Source organism: Dioszegia hungarica, assembly GCF_025882075.1.
Source record: "Dioszegia hungarica strain PDD-24b-2 chromosome Unknown MKK02contig_15, whole genome shotgun sequence".
NCBI classification, from domain to species: domain Eukaryota; kingdom Fungi; phylum Basidiomycota; class Tremellomycetes; order Tremellales; family Bulleribasidiaceae; genus Dioszegia; species Dioszegia hungarica.
The window spans coordinates 347,552-363,321 of NW_026515772.1; the positions used below are offsets into that span (position 1 = coordinate 347,552).

General features: G+C 56.9%; 8 protein-coding genes across 8 annotated transcripts; 3 read left to right on the forward strand and 5 right to left on the reverse strand.

Moving 5' to 3' along the window:
- Positions 1-108: 108 nt before the first annotated feature.
- On the reverse strand, positions 109-1,504 carry MKK02DRAFT_38017 (uncharacterized protein; the record flags this gene model as incomplete). Its single annotated transcript, XM_053089885.1, has 8 exons — positions 109-207; positions 258-299; positions 357-724; positions 839-937; positions 983-1,011; positions 1,062-1,134; positions 1,186-1,451; positions 1,500-1,504. The coding sequence occupies 8 exons, from the start codon at positions 1,502-1,504 to the stop codon at positions 109-111; spliced, it is 981 nt and encodes a 326-aa protein (XP_052944264.1).
- A 389-nt stretch (positions 1,505-1,893) lies between these two features.
- Positions 1,894-3,044, reverse strand: MKK02DRAFT_38018 (uncharacterized protein; the record flags this gene model as incomplete). Its single annotated transcript, XM_053089886.1, has 7 exons — positions 1,894-1,953; positions 2,010-2,051; positions 2,100-2,464; positions 2,589-2,687; positions 2,736-2,764; positions 2,836-2,896; positions 2,945-3,044. 7 exons carry the CDS (start codon positions 3,042-3,044, stop codon positions 1,894-1,896), a joined length of 756 nt encoding a protein of 251 aa, XP_052944265.1.
- A 592-nt stretch (positions 3,045-3,636) lies between these two features.
- Positions 3,637-4,192, forward strand: MKK02DRAFT_38019 (uncharacterized protein; the record flags this gene model as incomplete). Its single annotated transcript, XM_053089887.1, has 3 exons — positions 3,637-3,672; positions 3,828-3,988; positions 4,039-4,192. 3 exons carry the CDS (start codon positions 3,637-3,639, stop codon positions 4,190-4,192), a joined length of 351 nt encoding a protein of 116 aa, XP_052944266.1.
- A 129-nt stretch (positions 4,193-4,321) lies between these two features.
- On the reverse strand, positions 4,322-6,483 carry MKK02DRAFT_16691 (transporter-domain-containing protein; the record flags this gene model as incomplete). Its single annotated transcript, XM_053085670.1, has 12 exons — positions 4,322-4,490; positions 4,538-4,609; positions 4,692-4,737; positions 4,788-4,877; positions 4,922-4,958; positions 5,003-5,122; positions 5,170-5,314; positions 5,358-5,699; positions 5,795-5,850; positions 5,894-6,203; positions 6,247-6,295; positions 6,390-6,483. Coding segments are annotated over 12 exons (1,530 nt in total), but the record flags the coding sequence as incomplete, so codon positions are not given.
- Positions 6,484-7,176: 693 nt separating this feature from the next.
- On the forward strand, positions 7,177-8,381 carry MKK02DRAFT_16738 (uncharacterized protein; the record flags this gene model as incomplete). The annotated part of the gene is made up of 7 exons (XM_053085678.1): positions 7,177-7,302; positions 7,351-7,511; positions 7,561-7,612; positions 7,656-7,763; positions 7,809-8,003; positions 8,037-8,191; positions 8,237-8,381. 7 exons carry the CDS (start codon positions 7,177-7,179, stop codon positions 8,379-8,381), a joined length of 942 nt encoding a protein of 313 aa, XP_052944268.1.
- Positions 8,382-8,703: 322 nt separating this feature from the next.
- Positions 8,704-10,666, reverse strand: MKK02DRAFT_34451 (enolase C-terminal domain-like protein; the record flags this gene model as incomplete). Its single annotated transcript, XM_053088945.1, has 7 exons — positions 8,704-8,900; positions 8,947-9,047; positions 9,091-9,416; positions 9,451-9,596; positions 9,630-10,039; positions 10,072-10,250; positions 10,664-10,666. The coding sequence occupies 7 exons, from the start codon at positions 10,664-10,666 to the stop codon at positions 8,704-8,706; spliced, it is 1,362 nt and encodes a 453-aa protein (XP_052944269.1).
- Positions 10,667-11,141: 475 nt separating this feature from the next.
- MKK02DRAFT_16792 (uncharacterized protein) lies at positions 11,142-12,997 on the forward strand (the record flags this gene model as incomplete). The annotated part of the gene is made up of 6 exons (XM_053085690.1): positions 11,142-11,569; positions 11,601-12,047; positions 12,082-12,238; positions 12,283-12,445; positions 12,482-12,720; positions 12,764-12,997. The coding sequence occupies 6 exons, from the start codon at positions 11,142-11,144 to the stop codon at positions 12,995-12,997; spliced, it is 1,668 nt and encodes a 555-aa protein (XP_052944270.1).
- Positions 12,998-13,249: 252 nt separating this feature from the next.
- On the reverse strand, positions 13,250-15,625 carry MKK02DRAFT_38024 (multiple drug resistance protein; the record flags this gene model as incomplete). The annotated part of the gene is made up of 7 exons (XM_053089888.1): positions 13,250-13,919; positions 13,963-14,082; positions 14,130-14,335; positions 14,378-14,832; positions 14,876-15,123; positions 15,166-15,560; positions 15,620-15,625. 7 exons carry the CDS (start codon positions 15,623-15,625, stop codon positions 13,250-13,252), a joined length of 2,100 nt encoding a protein of 699 aa, XP_052944271.1.
- Positions 15,626-15,770: the final 145 nt, after the last annotated feature.

The window sequence follows — 15,770 nt, forward strand, 5'->3', positions numbered from 1 at the left end:
GCGTCTTTTGCCTGCAGCACGTACATGCGCAGTCAATTCTGGGCTAGCTCGCCACATACATTGGGTTTCTCTCTGTCGTGAGTATGGAAAACATAGGCTGATGGCGGACTATGAAGGGGTGGACGAGGACTCGCTCGAACACTCCGACGGTACTGTCTTCAAGTCCGGCCAATCCTCGTGCGCCAAGCCATCCAGGTAGTCGCGCATCTGTGAGGTTCAGCGTCAAAGCTTCGGTCGACGCAAGTTAGTGGAATCACCTTTTTCAGACGCTCTTTCGCTTCAATGTCCCCACGGACAGTCTGAAGACTCAGCGGATATTCCTAGGCACCTGCGGCTCAACGCACTTGACCACTCACTTTACACTTGGTACTTGCTTCGGCCTCCGCCAGTATCCCTCTGAATACCTCCTCGGCCAGATGTCGCTCGTTATCTCCCTTAGACAGGGCTTTGATCTTCTCCGCACAGAAGCGTGCGATGGCCATAGCTCCGAGCTGATCGATGGCGATGGCGTCCTGTACAGCATGTAGCTCAATGCAGGTGTCATGCCACGCCGTCCATTCTCCCTTCTCCCGCAGAGTGGCCTCCACTTGACACCATGGGATGGCGGGGATGATCTCGAGCAAGAAAGTGACCTGTGCGTGGTGAAGAGCGGCGCGGGTTGACGTGGATGTAAGGAAAGCTCCGAGGACGGTCTTGAGGTCAGAAGCCGATCGTTCCGGCTTTCCTGACAGGATCAGCTGCTGTCGTCTGAGCTGACCGGATGAGTGAGGTAGCATAAGACGAACCATCTGGAGAAGAAATCAGCCGAATACCACGGTGCACCCATCACTTAACTCACCTCCAAGACGATACAGGAGCGCAGCAAGCTCCACGACCTCCATATCGACGCCGTCACAAGAGTCGGCAATGCCAAGGGCATTCCTCCGGACTCGGTCGACTGGTACGTCAAGGACCTCTCTGGGAAGGTAGAAACACTGCTAACCCTGTGTCCATTCCCCTGCTTTGCATTGACTGCCTGATCAGCGCCTACTTCGACGAGATCCCCAGCTGCCTCCACGAACCTGCTCAGGTGCTGTTTGATCAGGCTCTCGGCTGCCGCCATGCAGTCACCGCGGACCTTCTTGACCTGTACTTCTGTCTGCTAAGCATGGCCGCGATCAATCGCTAGGTGAAACGGGTGCTTACCTTCCTCTTGTTCCGCTTTGCGCTTAGCTGCTGCTTTGGCCTCCTTCTCCCGTGCTGCTTCGTCCTGGCGCTTCTTCTTCTTATCCGCCTCCCTCCTTTCGGCGATACGGCGGTCCCTCTCGGCAACCGCTCGTAGATGTTTCGCTGACTTGCTGTGCCGGCGCAAGCTGCTCACGTTTAGCTCTTGTGGTGGGTCACAGTCGTCGCAAACAGTGAAGGGCTGGTCGTTCTCATTTATGGGATATAATTGCCTGAGAGTTGGGCCCCTGATTGTCAGCGATGCGCGTTCTTGAAAAGTGTCTACGGTGACTCACCGCATGCTGTGCTGGCCCCGACGGTCTAATGGTGGTATCGCAGAAATATGTTGGGATGACAAAAACGCAATACTTGTTGGATGAGCAATGGTTGAAGGAAGGATGATCAAAAGGACTGAGCACAGAGTACCCTCGTCCGGTTTGTTGAGCTTTGTGAACCTTGAAATTGCCGGTTGCGCTCGGACCATCGCTCCTAGCGTGCTGTTGTCACGCCTGATAAAGCACAGACCTGCGCCGGTCATCGTGGTCAGTCTGTTAACGTATACAAAGGCAAGACCCGCCAGCAAGTCATTCGGCCAGTAAGAAAGTCTCAGAAGGTCAGTGAGTTGTGTCGAGGCCGGATTAAGCTCGAAGGTCATGCTCAGGGCTTCTCCCCGGCGACAATCACCAAAGCTTACTCCATCGTCGTGCAGACCTGTTTTTCTGCCTGCAGAGCCTCCATCCAAGCTTTCATCTGGATCATTAGCTAGACGTACTCCTGCGACAATTGAGCCTGAAAGATGCACATACAGTCGAATGCCGCCTCTCAGCTTCGGCCTTCCCGAAGTCGGTCTATAGCTCAGCAATGGTCCCGACCGTAATGAGTATGAACAGACCCACCTTCATCCTATCCTTGATCAGGAACAGCTTCTCCTCGAAATGCGCCTCGGATGACCCCTCTCCTTCCCCATCATCCACCAAAAGCCTCCCCTTGACCGCCCCAAAAGCCGAGCACCTCATGATCCCTATTGCGCCTATAGCATCCAGCCTGTCCGCATCCTGTACAGCGTGCAGCTCGAGCCAGGCGCCATGGCGTTCTGTCCACTCGTTCTTGGCCCGGAGAGTCTTTTCGGCCGTCCAGGAGACGCAGGGGACGATATCGAGGATGTTGAAGACTTGAGCGTGGGTGAGGGAGGCAGCTGTGAGGGGGTGATTGAGAAAGGGAGCAAGGGTGTCTCTGAGTGTGGAGGATGAGGTATATTTGGCTAGATAGTCAGCAAGGCCCGGTCTGAACAGACCTCGGTTCGGTCCGATCAGAACAACGCACAATCTGAACAGGGTCAGCCTCGCACCATTTTACGGATGGTTCTGATGGGAAATCAAGCTCACCTGCCACGTCGTGGAACAAAGCAGCAAGCTCCACTACCTTCATATCGACGCCAGGAAGTCCAGCAGCGATCCGTACGGCGGTATTGCGGACTCGCTCGACTAGGCAGTATCAGCCGTATCGATGACAGTGGGGTATCATCCGCTTACCGTGTGCCCAGTCGTGTGAAGGGTCGTACCTGCAGTATCAGTGGCCTGCTATTTGAAGGCAGAGACGTTCATCGGAAACAGTCAGGAGCAGGCAACGCACTGAGCCATATGCCTTTTCACCAGGTCCTCTGCGACTTTCAGGCAAGCCTGATATGCCTCTCCTGTAAATCGTCAGCCAAGGATCTCAGCGATACAAGGAGGAGACTCACTGTTGAACAACACATTGGCAGACCCGCCTGCGTCGACCTCTTGAGCCGTAGCACTGACAGTAATTGCCGGCGCCGAAGAGGTGGTGGGAGCCGTTGTCATGATGGAGGTCTCCTTATCAATGACCTCGGCGCTTTTTGCTCGATATCCGAGGGGCTGGATCGCTGGTTTTACTGGTCGCCCGACGGCAGCGATTGTACTTGAGGATGAATGGCCCTTGTCGCTTGATGTTGAGACGAGAGTAGTGCAAGATGTGCAGCTGAGATGAGGCTTTCGACCTGCCCGACCAGTCTCGGACGAATGTCTATCAACTGGAAGGTCAGTACGTACTTACTGAGAGCGAAGCCCAGAAGTCAGCTTACAGAAGTGAGTAGATGAACTTGAGGAGCTATCAGTGTCGCATGGGATCGCATGGGAGTTCAACAGGGTGAAAGTACAGTCACCCAGGCCCGTTTGACGTGTACGCGACGCGCGACGCGACTTTGATTTGATGACGTCATGACCGATATTTGGTTCCGGATCAAGGTATGAGGTGGCGGCGGCCGGAGCCTTGGGAGCGCGGGCGCTCGGACACGTCGCATGCCCCATATATAGCGCCATCACCTCCCTCTTCCCCCTCTTCCATCCATACTTATCATCAGCACCACCAATACTCAACCAACAAAACTCCAACAACTCACCCCTATCAATCAAGATGTCTTACAACGAGCCCTCCAAGGCCAACGGCCAGGTGTGTTTCATTAATCTCTCTTATCTCGCCATCACACGTTTCTCCAAAGACCTTCGCCACCCCACTCATCCTACCTGCTACAGTCCTACCTATATCCACGGTCTTCCTGAACTCTCTTGTTTGGTCTTTCAGGCATTGCAGGCACTAACACCCAGGTCAACTCCATGCTCGGCCAGGCCAAGGAGCTCGTCGGTTCCGGTATCGAGTACGCCACCGGGTCCAAGGAGCCCTCTTCCTGGACCACCGCCGGCAAGGAGCAGCACGCCAAGGGCGAGGCCGAGATCAAGGCCGCTCAGGCTCAGGGTTACGTCGAGGGGTGAGCTCGGAAACAGACCCATTGATACAGGCAGGAGCTCACGCCATCAGTGCCGGAGACCGTCTCGAGGGCAAGAAGGACTCTATCGTCGGCGCCATCACTGGCGACAAGGCCCAGCAGACCAAGGGGAACCTGCAGCACGACAAGGGAGAGGCCAAGATGAACGTCAACGGTGAGCACCCCCTTCTTCCTGCTCCAAGTTAGGGCTGACGGTACAGCCTAATCTCGACGCTTGCTTGCAGTTTTACGGGTAGGTAGAAGAAAGACTTGGTAGCATGAATACATTGCAGAAGACAGCGCTCCAATCATCAAATGCCCAGTACGAGATACACCCTAAACGCGCTCCACATGTCCAGCCACCGCCTTGTCCCCGTGCTGACTTGCTCCGTCCATCCCATCCTTCGCCTCGACGTGGGCATTGTGAGCGCCCAATTCCTTCGCCTTCTCTCGCCCTTCCTTGCGACCATAATCCATTACCAATGAGATCTCCTCGAGCGAAAGTCTAGGAGTCAGCAGGCCACCTCGGCTTATAGTACACGATACACTCACCCTCGAGTCTCAACGATGAAGAAATATGTGAAGGCGATCAGGAAGAGGAGAATCACGAGGTAGACTGCGTAACTGACGGTCAGCGCGTCCAGAGTGAACCTGAAGAAACTCACTACCGCCAGGTAACTGTCTGTCAGCGCATCCAAGACGAGACTGAATGGACTTACTAGCAGCCAACGCTATGGGATTTACCCATTGGTCTGCGGCGTCAGGAGCAACCTTGAGAATGCGGGAGGGTAAGGCGACTCACTCAACGCATTGGCGCAATTTTGCACACTTGTGAAAATGGCCAGACCCTTGGAGCGGAGGGCGTAGGGCAGGATTTCACTAGTGTAGTGGTCTGTAGTATCAGTGCAGTCCCTGTATTATTGCTGTATGACTCACAAGGTAGGGGAGTAAGACTGATATCATAGAAGCCATACTACAACGTCAGCGCGAACCCTGCAGGAGGGGGAGAGGGCTCACGAAGAACCACAAGAACGGGATGACCGCAATGCCCATGCTGGAGTTGCCGGTGTTGGCATATCCAGCTGACAAGCCCATGACAAAGCAGTATGAGAAGAACATCCCGATGAATCCAGCAAACTTTTACTGTCAGCGACGGAATCACGAAGAGGAAGGTTTGGACTGACAAACAATGGGCGTCTTCCCACGCGCTCGACGTTCAGTCCAGCGGCGAGCGCGAGCACCAAGTTGTATCCTGCCAGACCTCCATTAATACCGGTGATCTGACTCGGGTCAGTCACTCCGACTTGACGAAGGACCGGTGCGAGGTAGCTGAGCGTCAGCCAAGGCATTCCTGTGAAACGAGAGGACTTACTAGGATATGATACCGTTTCCTGCCCAATTGGTGGCCACACTGAGCGTGCAGAGGACGAAGAGCCGCTTGCGGTTACCCTTGGTGCGGAAGAAGTCGAGGTAGGAGGTCTTCTTCATCTCGCGCTCCTTGGCGATGGCGGAGCAAATCTCCTGGTACTCCCACTGGACCAGCGCGTCGCTCTCGTCCCCGTTGGCGTGGTACTTGGCGAGGATCTGGAGCGCGCGCTCATTGCGGTCGTGGTCGATGAGGAAACGAGGAGACTCAGGGGCGGTACAGGTGATGAGCAGTACAAGAGAGGGACCGACGACCTGGAAGACGCAAGGCATGCGCCAGGACCAGTCGCTTTGGCTAGAGAGTCAGCAAGGGCTCGTGACTGTTGGGTAGCAACTGACATGTAAAGGCCAGCAACTGAAGAGTCAGCCTAGTCTTTCGGATACTGGAATAGCTCACAAGTCAGCCAGGCGCTCGTGAACGATCCAAAGTAGTAGAAGCCCTGTGATGTTAGCTCTAGCCACGGCACAGGAGACCGGACTCACGTAGTAGCATCCACCGATGATCCCTCTCAATCTGGGATGGGCGATCTCGTGGAGTAGCGCCGGGGCGCCGACCTTGGTGATGGCTCCGCCCGACCCCAGGAGGATTCTCCCGCCGACGAATTGTCCAGTGTTCTGAGCGGCGGCGTTGAGGATGGCTCCGGCGATGATGATGACCGATCCGATCCAGACGGCGATCTTGCGGCCGTAGTGAGCTGCGATGTAGTCGCCTGCGAAAGCGGTGATGATAGATGGTAGGAAGATACTGGAGGCGATAAGACCGAGGGTGTTGCCTGTGGGGGAGCCAAAGTAGCTGATCATTAGCGACAGGCGCGAAGGGGTCGTGGGGAACTCACGCGTTCCAGCGAGGGAGCGCCTGAAGACCCGTGAGGAGCGACTGGTCATCTGAGGATTAGCTCGTGATATCGCAGCGAGAACCACTTCGACTCACAGCCCTACAGTGTCAGCTAGGTTCCGGTACAGGGCACTCGAGGCGGACGTACTAGGTAGAACACGCAAAGACAGAGCCCAAAGCAATGGAACACATTCTTCCTGATCCCCTGGTCTTTCCACCATAGCTCATTCGTATTGTCTAGCCCTGTCAGCACATATGGCCACTCCACCAAGCACGGCACGAGCTAGCTCACTGGGGATGGCGGAGAAGGAGTGCGACATGATGAGTGGTACTCAGTGGTAAGTAGTGGGCGCCGGCGCTGCTGAGATGGCTATATGTAGACCTTGAGACCGCAGATCCTCGGGTTTGGTATCGGAGCCCCTCCTCCCCCGCGTAGACCTCGGCCATCATTTGCTCACATGCCCCTGGTCCATCCGATATCCGAGGAGAGATGATGGAGCAAGATGGAGAGCTCGGCATCCTCGGGACGGTCCGAGCTTATAGCTTATAAGCTTAGCGGACGAGTACGTCATCGCGTACATTCCTCCCTTGCCCCTGGCGCGCTGCCGTCTGCTGCCCCTCCATCTTCTGTTGCCTGTCAAGTCGCCGGCCCGAACAAGATGTCCGATGACCAAGCTCAGGCTGAAGCGCTGAATTGCCAAGTTGATCCGACCCTCCCTCTCGGCTCTCGGCCCGCAAGATACCTCCACCTCACTGGCTCACTGACCCCGGACATGAGAGACCCGGCCCGGTCTGGGGCAGTGGAGCCCTCTTCTGGAGTGGCTTGGAGCTCTGACGAGCACACATATATGCCATCCAGCCAGAGAAGAATAAGTCCATCGATACAGACTAACTCCCCACTGTCCTCACTGCCAACACTCAACTCAGCATCATGGTCAACGCTACCCTCCAAGTCAAGCCCCTGCACCCCACTTTCGCCGCCGAGATCGCCGGCGTAGACTTCTCCCAGCCGATCACGCCCGAGCTCTACAAGGAGATCAGAGCCGTTGTCGACAAGGTGAGTTGCCACTGCCACCGTGACGGTGGACAGATGCTGACACTGCAGTATGGCGTGGTCGTCTTGCGCAACACCGGCCTGACCGACGATGCCCATATCGACTTCTCGCGGTACTTTGGTGATCTGGACGACGTGACGCCTTATCAGCAGGCTGGGCGGACTCACCGACTGCCATCCAAGTATCTCTTTGATGCTGGAAACATTGACCCGTAAGTCCTCCTTCGACTGCTTCCTGTAGGGCTCGCGCTGACTGTACAGCAAGACGGGCGATGTCGCTGCTATGACCGACGCCACCGTCATTGGAAACAAGGTGAGTCCTATTGCATCTTGGATTGAGTCGAGCTGATCTCCAGGGGAACCTCCTCTTCCATGTCGACTCGTCCTTCAACGCTCGTAGAGCTGGTCACTCGCTCTTGAAGGCTCACAAGCTTCCTCCTCCCGGTACTGGCGGTGCCACCGAGGTGAGTTCTACCCGTCTGATCTGTTTGCTGGCGCTGACTTTGCAGTTCTCCGACTCCCGTACGGCCTACGACGATCTCTCGCCCGAGATGAAGGCTCGTATCGACGGCGCCGTCGCCAACCACTCGCTCTTCCACTCTCGCAAGACCGCCATGCCCGAGTATTTCAAGGACATGGACGTCACCAAGATGCCGATGAGCAAGCACCTCTTGGCCCAGAAGCATGAATGGAGCGACCGCATGGTGAGTACAGGTCCGGTTCTGAGCTGATTTCAGAACCTTTACATTGCGTCCTACGTGCACCATCTGGACGGTATGCCCAAGGAGGAGTCTGACAAGATCCTCAAGGAGCTTACAGAGCACATCTACAAGGACAAGTATAGGCAGGTCATCCCGTGGGAGCAGGATGGGGATCTCATCATCTGGGACAAGTGAGTAATCCGGTCTCAAATGTGCGGGCGAAGCTAATGTTGCAGTACGAGCGTCATGCACCGCGGGACTGGCGGGAGCTACGAGGGCAAGTATCCAAGGGATATGAGGCGGACGACTGTCAAGGACATGAGCTCGACTCGGTATGGGCTCAATGGTGATGGTGCGGATTGGAGGGTTGGCATGCCCTAGATAGATGGTGGATCTTGTGATGGCAGAGAAGCAGAATGTATCTGATTTAGAAGATGCTACGTGGCCGCAACCACAAGCTTTGATCTGCAGGTCAAGCTAAGAGCTCGCTCATGGGGCCAGAGCACTTGACGTGGAACTCTAGCTTGCGCCTGACAGCATCCTGAAGACTTCAAGCAAGAGTTCGGCAGAGCTCGTGACATCAGAACGAAGTCGCGGTCATGCCATCTCACGCAGGAAGTGGCAGGTCGGCGCAAGTCGATTGAGCCAGAATTGTACATATTGCATTCACTTCCACTACGACAGCCGCTATACCTGGCCTCGACTAGCTAGTCTGCTCCCCAGCCACACCCCTCCACGGGTCGTTGAGCATCTTCTGCCCCTGCTCGCCTTTCCAGAACGACCCGCCTGGGCACTCAAACTCGGCAAAGACCTCCTCCTTGATATCCGCCGAGTAGCCAGGAACGGTGGGCGAGGTGTGGAAACCAGTCTTGCCCATGCCAGCGGGGGCGAGGAAGATCTCTGCAACCATCAGCTCGACATTCGACAAGACGAGAGCAAGACGTACCGTGGAGATGGTCCGTGTACTCGAGGATACTCTTCTTGCCAGACACAGAGACGTAGTCGATGGTGCTGATATGCGCGCAGAGCTCAGTCATCCCAGCGCCACTGTAATGTCAGCCGAGGTCTTGAGACGATGGACAGTACTCACCCTGAGTGCGGAACGATGGGAACGCCAAACTTGGTCGCTAGCAGTAGGACACTCAAGATCTCGTTCATGCCGGACAACCTGCACGCGTCGAGCTGAAGCGCGTCGATAGCCTCGGCCTGGAGGAGCTGCTTGAACATGACCCGGTTGTTGACGTGCTCGCCGGTCGCCACGCCCATACCGTGTGGCTTGAGCGCCTTGCGGATGCGAGCGTGACCGAGGATGTCGTCCGGCGAGGTGGGCTCTTCGATGAACAGCAGGTCAAGGTCGGCGAGCTTGGGCATGTACTCGATCGCCTCGTCGACGTCCCAGACTTGGTTGACATCGGTCTGAAAGTTAGCAAAGCATGATGGACGAGCTCACCATGATGACAGCGTCCGGACCGGCGACCTTGCGCACAAGACCCAGCCTCCTGCGATCCGCCTCGAGCCCCAGGCCGACTTTGAGCTTGAAGTGCTTGAAGCCTTCCGAGATGGCCTTGTTGAGCAGGTCGGTCACTTGCTCGTCCGCTACCGATCAGCTATATCCCTGGATAGACTCACAGTATCCCAACCATCCGACAGAGGTGTTGTACCCGGGGACAGCCTCATTGTCCAGCGCCGCCTGCAACCTCTCCTTCTTCCCCGCCTCCTTCTCCTGCAGCATCTTGACCGCCTGCTCCGGGGTGATTTCGTCGGTGATGTACCTGAAGTCGATGCAGCGGACGAACTCTTCGGGCGACATGTCGACAACCAAGCGCCAGAGGGGCTTCCCCTCGGACTTGGCCCAGAGATCCCAGAGGGCGTTGAGGATGGCGCAAGTCGCGAGCTGCATGACGCCTCGTTCGGGAGACATGAAGCGGATCTGTCCCGAGACGAGGTTGCGGTGGGTCTTGGCGAAGTTCTCGGTGATGGAGGCGAGGGTACGTCCGACAAAGCGAGGAGCAAGCGCTTTGAGACCTGCGCAGAGAACCCTAGAATCAGCTCTGTCCTTTCTGTTACTCACTCATTGCCTTGACCGTTGGAGAAGGAGAAGCCCGATCCGACAAGGTCCTTGTTGGTATGGTAGGTGATGTGACCGAGCGCGTTCTCCCCAGCCGAATTCATGGGGTCGCTCCCGATGTTGCTGAGCGATGTCGGGAAGCGGACATCGCGGATGGTAAAGCCAGTGATGGTGATTTCAGACTGGTGGTCAGCACAGTCCAGCTTCCCCTTGGTCGACTCACCATAGTGCTAAAGATGATCTGGTGAGTAGAGATGCGAAGCACGGAGTAGCAGTAGCCATGGTGATAGCTTGCTCTTGCCAGTGGACTTCACGGAGTACAACCGACCAGTCGCGAATTGAGCGGCCACTTCTCGGCTTGGCACGGCCCGAGAACAGCAGGTCAGCTGAGTGGGGGGGTGGGGTATGACGCCATCAAGAAGCTCGACCTGCAGTACCGTAGAGTTTGGTGTCGCCCGGCGCCGGATGGTCCGAGGCCGGGAAGGTGGATTCCATCCCGGGTGACTGATAGGCGATGCCAATCCCCAGCAAGCATCTTTCGGTCCATCCTTCACTGCTCTGACCTACTCTTACAGGCGCTAACCCCGTGAAACACCATGGAAGCTCGGCGAGACTCGGATGTTTCAGCACAAGCCGACACAGCCTCCGGCCCGTCAAACCAGCGCCCGGCCCAGGACTCGGGTGGTGAAGGGAGCGGCTCCCAACCCAGACGTCGGGAGGAGGACGAGACGCGGTGGCAGAGGGCCCCGCAAGCTTGTCTGAGGTGCAGGCGGAAGAAGCTTCGATGTACAGGAGGCTGTCCATGCGCAAAGTGCCTGCGCGCACAAGAGAAGTGCGATTTCGGGAAGCGACCAAACGGGGATGGTCATGATAGGTCCGAGGGAGAGGTCCAGCCCGGCTCACGGATCGCTCAGCTCGAGCAGACGGTGGCTAGTCTGCTGTCTGACCTATCAAGCCTCCGTCCTTCGGCACCAACGACCTCAGCGCTCCCCCAATACCCTCCATCTCAGGTCAGCCCCGCTGCTCTGGGCACGCTGGCTAGCTCTACCGATCTACTTCCTGGCAGCGGCTCCATGCCCTCGGCCTACAACTCGAATGACCCACTCCTTCCCTTCCAACTACCCCGCTCGGATCCCATATTCGGTCCTTCCTCTCATCTCCCCCAGCGAACGGTTCACTTTGGTCCCTCCCCTACCGACTCGCAAACAGGCGCGTCGGCCGGATCTGTCACCTCGGACAAGCGGAAAAACAAGGAGTCTCCTCAGAACCGGCTCGCTGTGGCCTCGCTCGCGGGTCAGGGCTACAGCGCACCGTTCCAGGCGTTGACGTACCATCCGGGGGTGTGGGAGAACCGGGAACAGTCTCGACGGAGCAGTCCACAGCCCGGCGCAGCAAGTAGGGATGAAGGCTGGCCCGCATTCGAGGCAAAGGCGGGGCCGAGGGATGATCCCGTGACGCTAGAACTGGTGGATATGGCGCAAGCAGAAACGCTTTTTGACTTGTGAGTACCTCTCTGGCTTGGCTGACTTTAGCTTTTTTGCGAAATGCCATCCCTTCCTCCCCATCGTCACATCGGCAGATGCTAGCCCTTTCAATGATATACGCCGACGCTGCGGTTTCCTCTTCACCACTATCATCGCCATCGGCTCCCGATTCTACCTTAAACACTGCGCTCGGCATGGCGTCTTACCTACCATCGCTCCTGCTACCCCCGCGGCGATCGCTCGACTGGCATACTCGCACCTTGCCGCTAGTCTTTTCCGGAAACAGCACCAATTAGCGGATGTGCAGGCGACCCTCCTGCTCGCGGGCTGGGGCTTACAATCGGGAGGAGGCGGTCCAGATCCGTGGCTGGTCACTGGGCATTGTGCGCGGCTGGCGCAGAGGTTGGGTCTGCACCGACCAGGTCCATTGCCCACCACGCCGGAGCAAGCGGAAAAGCAGCTCCTTCAGTCAAGAACCTGGCTCGCGTGGTATCAGTGAGTGCTCCAGGGGATCTGGCTGACCCCGCAGCTTCGACGGCTTTCTCAGCTTGGGCTTTGGTCGTCCTCAGTCTCAAGGCTTCGCGGGCATCGACGAGCAGGCGTTCTTGCAGCTCGGCGCAAGCAGTGCGAGTGGAAGCGAGATGCGCATGGACCTGTATATCGCCAGTATGGTCCAGCTGACCAAGGTGAGTTCTCGCCGTTCGCTGGGATCTTGAGCTGACAAGGGTAGATCGGAGGCGATCTGATCAGCTGGATTCAGCTCTTGACAGACTGGCAAGCGGATATCTCCCGGGCGCCGCTCACGCAGGACGGACAGGACTATTCGGTCGGAGCGATGTTGGGAGAGCTCAACAAGCGGCTAGATGAGTGGACGACGCGCTGGACATGGAACGGTAGGTCCTGTCTAGGAGTCTCAAGCTAATTTGCAGGCTCCCTTTCTGCGATCCACCTCGGGACAAGCGGTCGTCTTGCCAAACTCCAGAGCGAGCACATCCGACTGTGTCTCAACTCGCTCGCCCTCAAGCCCGGATTGGTCAAGAATGACGGCTCCCCCGAGTCGGCCCTCATGGCGTCGTACATCCAGAAGGCGACCGAGGCGGCGATCAATACTGTTCAGGCTCATGCGGACGCGGTCAAGGAGGACATGTACCTGAGCTATTCGTTTGACGTGAGTAGTGCTTCATCGTGGGAAGTTAACAGCTAACGACCAGTACATCACCATCGCCCTGGGTCAAGCGGCAGTCTTTCTCATTCGGCTGCACTCGACCACATGCGACATCCCGGTGGACCGAGCGGTCATTGCCTACTACCTCCGGACCGCTATTGAGCTCCTCGAGGACACGGAACTGTCAGAGACCAAGAACTCGACGTATGTGGGACGGATCTGCCGAGACCTAAGCGGGGTAGCAGGGATTGCCATACCTCCTCGGGCCAGCGAAGAGTAGGTCTGGCTGCCGATTCTAGCTAACACACAGGTCCCCATCCCAGTTGCAGTTCTGGAACGACGCGGGTCTCCCTCTGATAGACAACAACTCCGAGTTCGACTTGGCGAGCTTCTTGCAGTTTGACAACACCGGAATGGATTTTGGAATGCTGTTCGGTCTGCCTACAGATGCTCTCAACTTTGGCTGAACCCTTGTATCTATGCATTATAAAATCTATATTTCGACACGCCAAGATCATCTATGTGAGCTCATCTAGATTGGCTTGCCCAGCCCCAGATCCGGCACAGCCCCCTCCGCATGCTCATGCTCATGCTCGTGCTCCTCCGCCGCTGGTAGAGCCGGCTTGAACCTATTGACGGGGGATGAGGGTCCACCGCCCGACTTCCCGACCACCGGCTTAGCCTTCTTCGCCTTGGCATAGTCGAACCGCTCGTGCAGTTCAGCCAGGTGAATCCGCTCTTCATCATCCAAATCCACCTCGTCCCTATCCGCCAGCGCCTCGTACATGGTCCATTCATGGTTGTGACGGTGCATGGGGTCCATGGGGACAGCATTGTGCGAGCAGGAACGGTGGAGTGAGGCCATGTCGTCCCGGTCTGCGCGAGACGTTGCGCGGGAGGATGACCGGACGCGAGAGTTGGCGGGGGGTTGCGAGTTGGTCCGTGTCCGCCTGGTCTCTTCTCCGCCCGTAGCACCGTCTCCCTCCTGCTCCGATCCGACATTCTTCTCCGGGTCCGCGCCCTCGGCCTGCTTCTTGCGCGATGCCATAATCATGGCCATCTGGCGCTCGGCGTCCGCAGCGTACTTGCACTTGGCGCGGATACGAGCACCGTACTTGTAGAAGATGACGGTGAAGGGGATGCAAGCGAGAGCGATGAAACCGGGAAGAGCAGCCGCCCAGTGGATACCGAGGCGTTGGTACCTGTCTGTTAGCTTGTGGCTAAAGTGGATGAGAGTAGACTTACATGTAAGAAGTGAAGAGGGGGAAGGCGGCCCCGAAGAGGGATCGGAGAACCGAGTTGGCAGCGAGCACAGAAGCCGCATAGATGGTGTACGAGTCCACGAGGTAGCCCATGACGGACAAGCTGGGTGTAAGCTGTTACCTCCTCTCCTTGCAAGGGTGTTGACTTACAACATGACGATCGTACCGAGACCGAACGGAACACCAAAGATGATCGGAGCGATCCAGTGGACTTCGGGACCGTTGGTAGCAGCGAAACCAGCGAGACCGATGACGATGAGCACACCGCCCCAGATCGCAGGCGGGAGACGGTCTTCGGGAGTAGCCATACCGCCCCTCTTCTTGGCGGCCTTGAGGTATTGTGGCTGGATGTACACCTGGGCATCAGCAAGGCTTTTGCCTTAGCGCGGAAGACTTACGACTGAGATGATGATGGAGAGCACAGTCCCCACGAGAATACCCAAGAACGCCAGGCCCCCAACACCAGTGTTCCACCCCCTGATCTGCTGGAAGACGATAGGGTACGCAGCGAAGTTGAGATAGAGGATACCGTAGATGACCGCGGTGTAGATAGTGAGGATAGTGACGATCGGCTCAAAGATGAGGAACTTCCAAGGGCGAATGAGAGATGTCTTGAATAGCACCTTAATCTGGAGGGGCTGCTTGGCGTCGGCACGGAAGCGGTAGACCTTGCCGGTGGCCTCGGACATCATAGCGGCTCGCCGACGAAGGAGGGTGGGCGCGTAGGTCTCGGAGCATCCGATGATAAGGGCAAAGAAGATGACGCCAGAGAAGATGGCAAGGAAACCGCTGACCCAACGCCAGCCGGACGTGAGGCCGATGAAGCCGCCAGTGATGGGACCGAGAGCGGGACCTAAGGGTCAGTACAGTCCGAAGCATCCTGATATGTGACTCACCCAAAAATGGAGCAGCCGCGAACAAGGCCATACCCAGACCACGTTGGTTGGCATCTAGGACATCCGAAATGACACCTCCAGCGTTGGACAGCGGTGACGAGCCAAAGAAGCCGGCGAGGAATCGGAAGACCAGGATCTGGGCGACCGAGTTGGAGAGCGCGACAGCCATGAGCCAAATGGTAAGGAAGAAGTAGGAGACGATGAAGATGTTTCGGCGACCATAGACCTCGCTGAGGGGTGCCCAGAAGCTGGATATCAGCTTTGCATGCGATGGACGAGAGGAGGCTTACAGAGGCCCGAACGCAAAGCCAACGACAAACAGCGATATACCCGCTGTCAACAGCTCCGTGCTCGCTCCGAATTCCTCCACCAGACTTTTGATGCCACCACTGTAGGCGGATGATGCCAGCGCGACTGCCAGTGTGGTCATACTGACCATCAAGATAGTAAACCATTTCCATCCGCCTGGCCATCGTTGCGGATCCTCTGGATCATCGTTGATCCAGTCGACAATATAGGGCGATTCCTCGGTTCCCTTTCCGGGGTACTTTGAGGCGAGCAAAGACTCAAAAGGGGTGACGTAGGGTCGCCATGGCCGCGTCTTTAGTGTGTAGGCCGCTGCGGGCTTGGACGTCTTGCTCGTGACAGGCGAGACGTCGTTAACGATTGTGCTTGCTGATGAGTCCTGCAAGTTAGTGCTGAACAGGCAGGCGGTTTGTTGACGAAGCCGCTCGATCGACTTACACTCATTGCGCAGCGAGAACAGCGAAGCGAGTCAGTAATGAGCGGTCTACAGTGGAGTGATATGTGGGAAAGAGAGATGAATGGCGATGAAAAGCTTCTCTGTCGCCTTATATCTGTTGACCCATATGATGTGAGCTACATCATCCCCCTC